General features: G+C 38.9%; 1 protein-coding gene across 13 annotated transcripts in view; it reads left to right on the top strand.

Moving 5' to 3' along the window:
* The first annotated feature begins 96 nt into the window (after positions 1–96).
* cep290 (centrosomal protein 290) overlaps positions 97–11181 on the top strand; it is a 27595-nt gene continuing 16510 nt past the window's right edge. For 4 of the 13 annotated variants that reach the window (XM_028957709.1, XM_028957708.1, XM_028957699.1 and 1 more), the window contains exons 1-29: positions 97–642; positions 1520–1597; positions 1760–1829; positions 1951–1997; positions 2646–2789; positions 2875–2928; positions 3122–3142; positions 3288–3434; positions 3531–3713; positions 3811–3900; positions 4096–4218; positions 4664–4684; positions 4828–4951; positions 5102–5274; positions 5467–5629; positions 5733–5833; positions 5912–5978; positions 6113–6222; positions 7384–7468; positions 7543–7676; positions 7780–7944; positions 8123–8272; positions 8365–8480; positions 8559–8661; positions 8756–8986; positions 10109–10282; positions 10397–10508; positions 10686–10891; positions 10992–11143. In XM_028957709.1, coding sequence (XP_028813542.1) covers positions 550–642; positions 1520–1597; positions 1760–1829; positions 1951–1997; positions 2646–2789; positions 2875–2928; positions 3122–3142; positions 3288–3434; positions 3531–3713; positions 3811–3900; positions 4096–4218; positions 4664–4684; positions 4828–4951; positions 5102–5274; positions 5467–5629; positions 5733–5833; positions 5912–5978; positions 6113–6222; positions 7384–7468; positions 7543–7676; positions 7780–7944; positions 8123–8272; positions 8365–8480; positions 8559–8661; positions 8756–8986; positions 10109–10282; positions 10397–10508; positions 10686–10891; positions 10992–11143 — 3437 coding nt within the window. In that variant the 5' untranslated portion in view covers positions 97–549. Of the gene's footprint in view, positions 643–1519; positions 1598–1759; positions 1830–1950; positions 1998–2645; positions 2790–2874; positions 2929–3121; positions 3143–3287; positions 3435–3530; positions 3714–3810; positions 3901–4095; positions 4219–4607; positions 4685–4827; positions 4952–5101; positions 5275–5466; positions 5630–5732; positions 5834–5911; positions 5979–6112; positions 6223–7383; positions 7469–7542; positions 7677–7779; positions 7945–8122; positions 8273–8364; positions 8481–8558; positions 8662–8755; positions 8987–10108; positions 10283–10396; positions 10509–10685; positions 10892–10991; positions 11144–11181 lie in introns of those variants that run through there. The other 9 variants (XM_028957705.1, XM_028957706.1, XM_028957710.1 and 6 more) reach the window with 6 other exon arrangements.

Below are 11181 nucleotides of genomic sequence, written 5' to 3'. Positions count from 1 at the left end.
GAAGGTGGCTGCCGACCTCCTCTGGAAATGAAATCGTTTCAGCACTTTTACGACAATAACGTAAATCGCTGGCGGGAACGTGAATACGACTGTTTAGTCCGTCACTTAGCAACACAACAGCCGCTATTGCTGCTATGGCGCTCGCTGTGCACCATCTCAGCGTGAAATTCGTGTTTGAAGACTGTTTTTTCTGCTCTGATACGTTGGCGGTCGTTTTCAGCGCTTATTAATCTTCCATTTCGAAATAATACGAAACCCGTAAGCACCCTGAAAACTTTTGAAGAACTGCACAGCCAATTTTCAACGCAGCGTGTTTTTAGCATTTTTCTAGTTTGATGAACCTCTCATGAGCGACATGTTATTTTAACCGCCGTTCCGTTCCAAGAACACTTTCCGAGCAATATCTGCACAAATCTTTATCGGAACCATGGATGTTATCCATATGTTCCTTCTTAACAGGGTCTGACAGCTGTTTGTGTTCTTTTGGGCTCGCTGCTGCTGGAGCAGCTTTTAAAAAGGCAGTAAACAGGAAAGTTCCGGGTTGACGAAATGCCTTCGTCGGCGGACTGGAGCAAATTAATGGAGGTGGACCCGGAGACTCTGCAGGAGGATGCAGAGGGGCTTGCAAACATCTTAATGACGGTACAAACTTGAAATGTATTAGCTAGTAAATAGAACTCTCCATTAAACTGTTACACAGTCGTGTAGTCTCGAAAATGGTCACATCCTCAGCACCCTACCAAAACCATGCCATTGAGCGACATAGATACAGCACAGGCCAAAGGTTTGGACACACCTTCTCATCAATGTGTTTACTTTATTTTCATGACCATTTACATTGGTAGATTCTCAATGAAGGCATTAAAACTATGAATGAACACGTGTGGAGTTATGTACTTAACAAAAAGTGGAGATCTGGCCTCCACAGTCACCGGACCTGAATCCAATCAAGATGGTTTGGGGTGAGCTGGACTGCAGAGTGAAGGCAAAGTGGCCAACAAGTGCTAAACACCTCTGGGAACTCCTTCAAGACTGTTGGAAAAGCATTTCAGGTGACGACCTCTTGAAGCTCATCGAGAGAATGCCAAGAGTGCAAAGCAGTAATCAGTGTAAAGGGTGGCTATTTTGAAGAAACTACAATTCAAAACATGTTTTCAGTTATTTCACCTTTTTTGTTAAGTACATAACTCCACATGTGTTTATTCGTAGTTTTGATCCCTTCAGTGAGAATCTACCAATCTAAATGGTCATGAAAATAAAGAAAACACATTGAATGAGAAGGTGAGCCTGTACTGTATATTAGAAAGACTTTTGGAAGATTTTTCGATTCTCAGTGTGCCATTGTTACATTTTGGGCATTTAGACATTTAAACCTTATAAACATGCATGAAGCAACCAGTGCTTGTGTGCCTCTACAATAATACCAGATAATCTAAACAAAATGGAATCAAAATACATCATTTTTATGTTAGCAGTGTGCTTACAAAACTGACAAATGCTCATTGTTTTTTGTTTTCAGGTAACACAGGGGGATTTTAAAGGAAAAGGCTCAAAAGCAATTGTCCAGCTTTTCATAATAGCACAGTCATTATTGAAGGTTTTTATGCAGTTTTTTTCTTCTATAAAAAAATAGTACTTTGCCTAATAGCTACAGACCAGTTATTAAATTGGTTGTAATATAGTTCTGTACAAGTGGCTTCGAACGCATCACGAGATCTGCTTTTAAAAAAAAACAACAACAAAAAAAACTGTTCTGCAGGCAAAGCTGGAAGAAGTGAACTGTGCATATGATCTCATTGATAAAGCCGGTGCTGATCAAGCCAGAACTGGTAACTATCTTTCTTATTTTGACCATGTTTTTTTTTTTTATTGTTACTATTTTAAATTAGGCAAAGTGCGTATGTACTTTGTGCATATCAAGAGGCGTGTCACAATTTAAACTTTTTGCAGAGAAGGAATTTCAAGACAAGATCCTACAGTTGGAAAATGAACTGGAGGTAAGACTGTCCATTTTGTTTGTGTGATCTTAATTAAACTGGTTTACTGTGCTAGTAAAGCAGTGAAATAAAAATGTCAAAAAACAAATGAAAAAGTTAGTGTTTGTTTTTGGTTTCATGTGTTTCTCTCTCACTCTTCCTCTATACACACACACACACACACAGTGATCTCATGCACAAAAGCCAAGGATAAAAATTATAGAGGTTAAAATGCATTATCCATTTAATATACAATATTAAATGGATAAGCAGAAACAATACAACATGACATATCATCAGAGCATGACAATATTTTTGACATCATTTATACATTGCAAGTATGTTAAATTGCCATTTGTGGAACTCTGTTATCTTGACATATTGTCATATTGCCCAGCCATATTGAGAAAAGATGTTTCAGAGAACAAGCATGCGCAGTTGTAAGACAACCACAACCATAAGAGGATTAGGCTAATTCCTCTTAACTCATCTCTTCTTGTTACTGCCAATTGTATTGTATTCTTTTTAACTTTTTTTGCAAAAGATTGGATTTGATTGCTGGTTGTGCAGTCTGTGGCAACTACTGAACAATTTAAAATACTGCCTTTCTTCAGTGCTTTGTCCTTGTTTACAGATGGTTAAGCCGTATTTACTACATTTCCTGTACAGATGGCCCATCGTGCTACTGGGGGGAGAGACACCCGCTTCCTTCGCGATGAAATCCGGCAACTGGAGGGTCACTTGGAGCGCAAGGAGAGCGAGCTGGTGCAGTTGGAGAAGGAGATGACTAAAGAAAGAAAATCAAATGAGGAAGTATGTGTTAGGTCTTTTGATGGTGTCTTTGCTAAGCATGCATTGTTGTTCGGCAACTCTTTCTTACCATTTTTTTTTACCCCAGATGTCACTTAGAGCAGAAGAAGCTGAAGGTGAGAACAGGAGACTAAAAAGAGAGGTGTGTATTTTTTTTATTAATTCAGTTTTTACGATTTTGTGCTTGGTTTGCACTTTTATGTCTGAATGTGCTGCAGAACTCTTTATGAATTCTTCACCTCACTTCATTTCATCACATTCTATAGTAGTTAGAATATAATTTTTTTCTATTCTCATCTTTATTTTGATTCCATCTCTTTTTTTTGCATGCATAGATTAAGCAGTTTAAGAAAAAGGTAAGGTGATAGATATGTAGAAGAGTTAATTTTTTTTATTTCAAATGAAATAGCTAAACATTTCTCTCAAATATTTTTTTGTGTCAGTCTGAAAATGAACATTTAATAATTAGTTTTATACTTTATTATTATACACATTATTCAGGTGGAGCAACTCCAGCAGGATGTGGATTTCTACCGTAGAGAGCTGGACCAGAAGGAACCAGTTCAGACAAGGGATGAGACCAGTGAGACCCAGAGACGTCTCAACTCTGCTAACCGGCAGCTCTACCAGTGCATGGAGGACCTGCAGGTTCATCATGCTGCCAAAATCTTGTTGTTAATAAGATATCTGATGCATTGATTTTATCAATGCACAAAATGTCTGTCATGTTTGGTTACGTTTCAGCGGGCAGAGGAGGAGATAGAGCACTTGAAGACAGAGAATGAGCAGATGCAGAAGAGCCTGGAGGAGTCAGTGAAAGAAATGGAGATGATGACTGATGAGTACAACAAAATGAAGCTTGTGGTTCAGCAGTCAGATGCGGTCATGGACCAATTAAGGAGAGAGAAAGAAAATGCTGTTCTTTGGGTAAACAGTACCATAAATGCAATAGGTCTCTGTGGTTCATCCTCCCGTGACAGGCCATCAAAAAACAACCTTCTGTTTCATTTTTGTGCTGGTTCAGGCAAAAGAGCTGAATGACCAGATGCACAGTAGGGCTGTTGAAGACGACACAGTCCTCAGTAATGTCACTATAAGAGTGGAGGAATGGAAGGTGAGCAGTTTTGCTGCATTCACTTAGTTTAGACCCTGGTGTAAGTCTGCATTGTAATGCAGTCAGTGCGTTCTTATTTAAAATGGCATACGTTTTGGAAAAAAATTAGTCAAGATATAAATAATGATAAATGTCTTCATTTTGGATTAGGAAATATCAGCCATCCTCATGCTGATGTGTGCTCTTTGTGTTCAGAGAGTGCTATCTGCTAAAGATGAGGAGATCATGGAATACCAGCAGATGATCCGAGAGCTGCGAGAGAAGTTGCGTGCTACCCAGCTTGACTCGGACAAAAGCAATATTATAGCCCTTCAGCAGGTCTGTGTGTTCAAATGTGTATTGCTAGCATCCCACTCATCTCAGGTGCATATGTTGTATGCAGTTTCATCTCCTGTGACCACTTCTATTATTAAGCACTATTGCAGCCATTTTGACATTTATATTTTTATATATTTTAAATATTCTATTATGGTATAGTAGTATTTTAAATATTCTGCAAACCAAATCAAATCTCTGGCGACTTGGCCAAATTGGCTTGCAAGATTGTATTTCTGCCTTCCAGCTTCTCCTGTTGTACAGGGTGAGACCTCAGAAACACCTGTATTCACCTAATGCTTAACACCAGTATTCCATTAATACTCAGTCCCAACACTTAAACCCCATTGTTTCCTCTTGCTTGTGTTTCCATCTTTCATTAATTTGCTAAGCTTCTTTAAAGCACACTACTACTTTCTCTTTTTCACTCATCTCTTTGATGGATCAGGTCATTTATGAACTATGTGGTGTGAGTATTTGCTGATCTTTTTTTTTTTTTTTTTTCTTCATGAATTTTCATTTGTTTAAATAATGTTTTGTTTGCCTTGTTCATGAATAATGAAGTATATTTGTATGTCATTTTGAAATACTATGCATGTGTAATGGGATTAGGCTGTGCAAGAAAGGGACAATCAAATCAAGATGCTGACAGAACAGTTAGAGCAGTACACAGGAGAAATGGAGAAAAATGCCCAGTTGATTGAAGAACTCAAGAAGCCCCTGATCAAAGACAGAGGTTTGAATCAAAAGCATTACTATATTCATACACATAATATGTAATATGTGGACCTGTCTGTATTGATTGCTAGGCTTTTGTGGTTTTCTCATATTTACAGCCTGTCAGAATTTTCTTACATGTCTGAGCCCTGATTATCCAACCTTCCAGGTCTTCCATCGTCCATACAGAAGCGAAAGATGGAGGAGCTGCAAACTAAACTTGATCGTGCTGAGAGGAAGGCACAGGAAGCACAACGCACAGCGGAGCTGGCTGAGAAAGATGCCAGAGACAAAGACAAAGAACTCAGTGATGCCCTCAGCCGAACGAGAATCTACGAAGCTGTAAGTTTGATGTGGTCAATTGAGCTGCCAAAGGACTTGGAATTCATCTGCCGTTGAAATCCGGCACTGTCATGAGGATCTGCTAAATGTTAAGCTAATTACTGAAGACTTCTTCTCATTCTTGTGTACTACTGTATTAGCTCTTGGTGCTCAGGATCAGAGGGAATATATCGTTCTCATGACTACTTTCAGGGCACAGATGGGTTGGAAGCTGCCATTGCTGAGATCAAAGAGTGCAAAAACCAGATAAGGGCACAAGATGATGAGGTAGAAGCCTTGACCAGGGAGATAAACAAACTCCAGATGAAAATTAATGATCTTTTGGATGAAAATGAGGACCTGAGAGAGAGGCTTGGTGAGTTAAAGTTCCGGTAGTCTTAATTTTGGTCTTTGCTAGTTAATTCTCTCAAGTATAATTTCTAACCTTGTATCCTAAAATATGCTTCATTTTATTGAAGGCTTAGACACAAAGGAAGAAGTTGATTTAACAGAATTCCGAAGATCCAAAGCTTTAAAAGAAAGACAATACAAAGCAGAAAATCAAGTGCTTCTCAAAGAGGTATTCTCTACAGTTCAGGATTTATGGCCAAATTTCCAGGTTCCACTCTTTTGTAATATTTTCTCCACACATTTGCAGATTGAACGACTTGAGGAGGAAAGACTTGAAATTAAAAAACAGTTAAGAGCTGTGGTAAAGGACAAAGGTAAACACCGTTGTAGTTTTTTAGACTAGCTTTTTACACAAAGTGTAGTCCTGACTGGAATTTTTGTTTGTCTCAGGATTCAAACAAATATGTATCCAGGAAGATAATTTATAACTTTTATTTTTATTTTTTAGGTATCACAATATTGAGTAGTTCCCTGATCAGTGATGATGAGAATGACATCAGATCCATGCAGAAGAAGCTTACGGTCAAATCCAGTGAGGAGGAAGAGGTCAAACGGAAGGTATCCCAACTGTCCAATTTGTTTTATAGTATCTTTGGTTATTAAAAATCATGGAATAATAAGCCATCTCCATACAAGTGTTATTAGAGGGCTGGATTGTCTGCAGGGGTTAGTAACTACAAAAATATATAGCTTGTCATATACAGCATTTCAAAGAAAAAATGTAAAAACACTGCCATTCTGTTCAGTTCAGCCATATATGCGCCAAAACAATGAAAGTTTTGAAAGGAACCACTGTGGTTTTCTTTTCCTGTTTCATCATGTCTGTTGAACTCCTAAGTGAAATTGTTACTATGATTTAGTATTACTGTAATAGTTGGTATGAACTTTAGTTGTTTAACCTTGTTTTATGTTTCTATTTTTTATTACAATTGGATTGGATTCAAGGGTCACCAGTAGTTTATTGAAGAATACAGTGCATTCAGGAAATGTTCAGGCCCCTTCAAGTTGTCCTTGGTTTGTGTCTAGGACTACAATAATTTTCCATAATTGATCTAAATTGTATGTATGGCATTTAGCAGATTTACAGTCAGAATTTACAGGGACAATCCCCCTGGAGCAACTCACAGTCAAGTGTCTTGCTCAGAGACACAGTGGTTTTAAGTGGAGTTTGAAACCCGACCAACTTTGTGGTAGGTGGGTGATAGTCATGTCATACCCTTAAGCTACTTCCCCATACAATACTACATACAATATTCAACAGTGACCAGGCAAAATGAGGCGTTTTGTTAATTTATTAAATAAAAGAAAACAGAAATACCACATTTACATAAGTATTCAGACCACCTGCTCCTTTGTGCGTAGATGGGAGAACTGTGCAGAAGGACAGTGCCCTGACATAAGCAGTTTCTCCCTAAAGGGTACTTGACTGCCTGCGGAGAGGACTCTCAGACTACGATAAGCAAAATCCTCTGGTCTGAAGAAACAAAGATTTGTTTTGCCACAATTCCCAATGATGTGTGTGGAGGGAAGCAGTCACTAAGCCTAACCTAATTAATACCATCCCTGCAGTTAAAATTGGTGGTGGCAGCGTCATGCTGTGCAATTGTTTTGCTGCTACAGGGACTGGGATACACCAAAAGAAGTGTATTTCAGTAGAGAGGAGATGTAATAGTGACAATTTAGCAGACACATTTTTTTCCTCATTTACTTCCACCACAGAATGAGCATCTTAATAAAGAGCTAAACATTAAAGAGAAGGAATTGGAGCTCAAGAGAAATGAGTCTTCTCAATTCAAAGCTAAACGTGAGTATTCCTCCGCACTCAGACTGTTAAGCTGAATGCTTGGGAAATGCTCAACAATTTATTTTGTCCTTCAGTTAATGAAATGTTGAAGGAAAATAAGCAGCTCGAGCAAGGCATGAAGGAGATCCTTCAGGTCATCCAAGAAGCTCAGAAGACATCGCCAGCACAGATGGCGGTTAACATTCCCAGCTTGGAAAGGCTTGTTAGTGTAAGTTCAGTGCCAACAAGCAGACAGCTGTCATTCTTTTATTTTACTCCCAATACCTTCATGTTTTGTGTGTGTTATATTATTATCATTATCATTATTTAAGGCACTGGAACTGAAAAACTCTGAGGGAACTTTAGATGCCGGCCAACACCTGAAGGTTCAAGTCAACCAGTTGACTGGCCGAAATGATGAGCTCCGTCAAGAAATGAAGGTGGTTAGGGAAGAGGCAGCTAATACCTTGAGCCAGCTGGTGAAAGCAAATGAAAAGGTATCAGAAATACTGACATAATCCACAAGATAAATAGACAAAAGTATTCTTAATACTGTTTGTTACAATAGCTGTCCACAGTACCATACGTAGTACCATTAGCCTATATACATATTAATTCTGACTTTTGTAAGGAAGTTCATTTTGTTTTCACAAAATATTTTTTTTTTTCTGGTAGGTTGCCCGTTTGGAAAGTGAGATGGAGGCACTCAGGAAATCTGGCAGAAACAAACAGGCCTTTACAACCTTGGGACTTCCTGAAGAGCTGGCACCTTCCAGTGTAGAAGTTATCAACTCTCTAAATGAATATGCTGTCCAACTTTTACAGGTCTGTTTGAAACATTTATTGTCGACATGTCATCTGTTTTATATTTCACTTTTACTGATGTTCACAGTAATTTCTTACCAATGTAATTTCAGGAGATCCAAAACAAAGAAGAATCATGTAGAAAACTAGGACATAGTTTGGAGGAGTACAAGAGGAAGTTTGCTGTGATTCGCCACCAACAAGGACTTTTGTATAAAGAATACCAAAGGTATGTGTTGCAAAGGAGCAATACTTTGAAAATGTGTAGAGCTGTTATGCCAAGTACTGATCCTTCCCCATCTCTTAGTGAGAAGGATTCATGGCAGAAGGAAAGAGATTTATTGACTGCAGCAAAAACAAAGTTGGAGGAGCAGAAGGGGACTGATGCAGTGAAGATCAAGGAGTTCACTGTAAGTAGGCTTCAGATCAGCTTTTTGTCTGTAATTCTAAACCTATGGCTGCTCTGCCTAAAGTTAATATTTCTTTCCAATGGTTTACCCCCAGCATTGGCTGAATGTTCTGGAAAAAGAGCCTACTGAGATTAGGAGGCAGATTTCAGAGGCAGCCAGGAAGATGACAGTTCTGCGAGTGAATGAGAATTCCCTGACACGCCGCTACACCACACTGCTGGAGCTCGAGCAACATCTGAGGAAGGAGAACAGCAAGCTGAGAGAAGACTTTGTTCAAATGGAGGCCACCGTCATTGAGCGAATTGGCTACTTACAGAGGTTTAAGGTAGACATATCCCATAGTAATCTTTCTGTAAGCAAAACATTGGTTTTGTACAAAATACGTGAGGTCAACAGTTGGGTGTTTGGTAGCTCAGATGTCTGAGAACCTATTTTTATGTCACACAGCTGAGTTCACAGCTTGAATCCCAGCTGCTGGAATAATTTCTGGCCAAGCATGGTAACATGATTTCATGGAATTTCTGCTTTTTTTTCACTTAAAACATTCTGGGTGGGCACGTTCCTTCTGCAGTATAATCTTATTCGTTTTTTCTTGTTTGATGCAAGAACTGAAAGATATGAAAGATCATTTGTATTTAGTTACAGCATAAATCAAAATAACTCAAATGATATATTTAAAGCAGACAGGTTTTTGCTTACATTGAGACTCATCACTGCTTGTGGCCAATGAGTAAAGCGAGAAAAGAATAAAGTAATTTATTGCAAGTTTGCCAAGCAATTGCGCCCCTATTCAGCTCATGAAAAGAAGCCAACGTGAAACCAAATATATAACTTATTATTATGTTATTATGATTGAAAGTTGGCAGTCAAAACGGTTTACTTTTAAATACAAATGACTGATTATTGCATATGTCAGTTGTATGTCTTGTACAACAGAGGACTGCTTTATTCCCCTATCCAAGTAACAGTTGTGACCAGAGGCATTATGTTGTCCATCCATCCATCTCCCCCATTCTTGAGAACATGATACCTCAAATGTACCATTAGGGAATTTCTTCACATTTGGTTGAATTGTTTTTTTGGACTCAAATATGAACAGATTGGAACTCACCTGTTAAAGGTCAAAATCACAATGACCTCACATTTTTGTGAACATGGAATATTATAAACACCTTGGGGTTTTCTTCAAATTTTGTTCATACTGATTTGATTTTAGTCTTAGGTCAAGGTCACTGATGGTTTTCCACCTAGTGGATAATTGGTTTGTGAAAGTATTCAAATCACAAGGGAGTCATTTTATTTTCATGTTTTGCAATCTTTTTGCTTTTGAACTATTATCTCAGTTTAAATGTAGTCATTTTGCCAGGTTTGTTGGTAGACTTATAATTTGCATTCATTGTTATGCATTGTATGCAATTATTGATCAACTCATAACTCACATTTACAGGAAATGGCAGATTTCAAAATAGCTTCCCTCCAAAAGGCTCTGGATGGCAGTGTTCCTGCATCAGAACTAGAGAAAGCAAACAAGCAGTACACTGATTTGACCGTTAAATACCGAGACGTCCTTCAGAAAGACAATTACCTTGTTCAGAGGACAACCACATTGGAGCATTTAGAGGTAGGGGAACACAAGAGCCCAGTTTTTCACAGGACTGTGTATTTGCTTTAACTTTACGTTCATTTTAACTTTTTTGTTTGTTTGTTTGTTTGTTTGTTTTGTTTTCCTCTGTAGAAGGAAAATATGACACTTCATGAGCACATCAGTTCTCTGAGCAAAGAGTTGGAGATTACAAAGGAAAAGCTCCACACATTAGAGCAAGCCTGGGAACACATGAGCTCACTGGGTACACTGTGAAATTGTTTGGAAAATAGGATGTTGCCTGATTATTGTGTACAATACAGAGGAAATCTGCTTTTGCTTGTTTATTGCTTGTGTCTGTTCTTATTCAGATTAATGATGACAGGCCAAGTTGTGCACAGATTTTCCATGTGGGATCTTGAGGTATTTTTCTTCTCCGCAGGTGGGGAGAGCAGCATGGATAAAGCAGCGAAGGCCATGGCTAACAGTGAGATAGTGTCTGTGTCTAAAAAGATCACCACACTGGAAATGAAGGAGCTGAATGAGAGGCAGAGAGCTGAGCATGCCCATAAAATGTATGAGCATCTGCGAAACACCCTCAAACAGGTGGAGGAGCGCAACTTTGACTTGGAGACAAAGTTTGCTGAGGTAGCTATTCCTGTGTAAGAATTTTCCAGTTTTGAGCTATCCTGTTCAAAATCAAATAAACTTAATTAAGCTGCAGTACTGAACCTGATGTTGTGGCCAGGTAACAAAGCAGAATCTGGAGGCGCAGAAAGTGGAGCGAGAACTCAGGGATGAGCTGGCAGATAGCGTGAGTAAAGAGGTCAGTGATGCTGACCGCAGGCGCATTGCCGAGCTGGAGACCGTTGGAGCTGAGCTGAAGAAGGAGGCCTCAAAGTAAGCCATGTCCTCCCTGTCCACTCTACCACAATGCT

The sequence above is a fragment of the Denticeps clupeoides genome, chromosome 17, assembly GCF_900700375.1.
Source record: "Denticeps clupeoides chromosome 17, fDenClu1.1, whole genome shotgun sequence".
In the NCBI taxonomy this organism is placed as follows: Eukaryota; Metazoa; Chordata; class Actinopteri; order Clupeiformes; family Denticipitidae; genus Denticeps; species Denticeps clupeoides.
The sequence above is the reverse complement of the archived record's forward strand: the minus strand, read 5'-3'. Positions and strand labels throughout refer to the sequence as shown.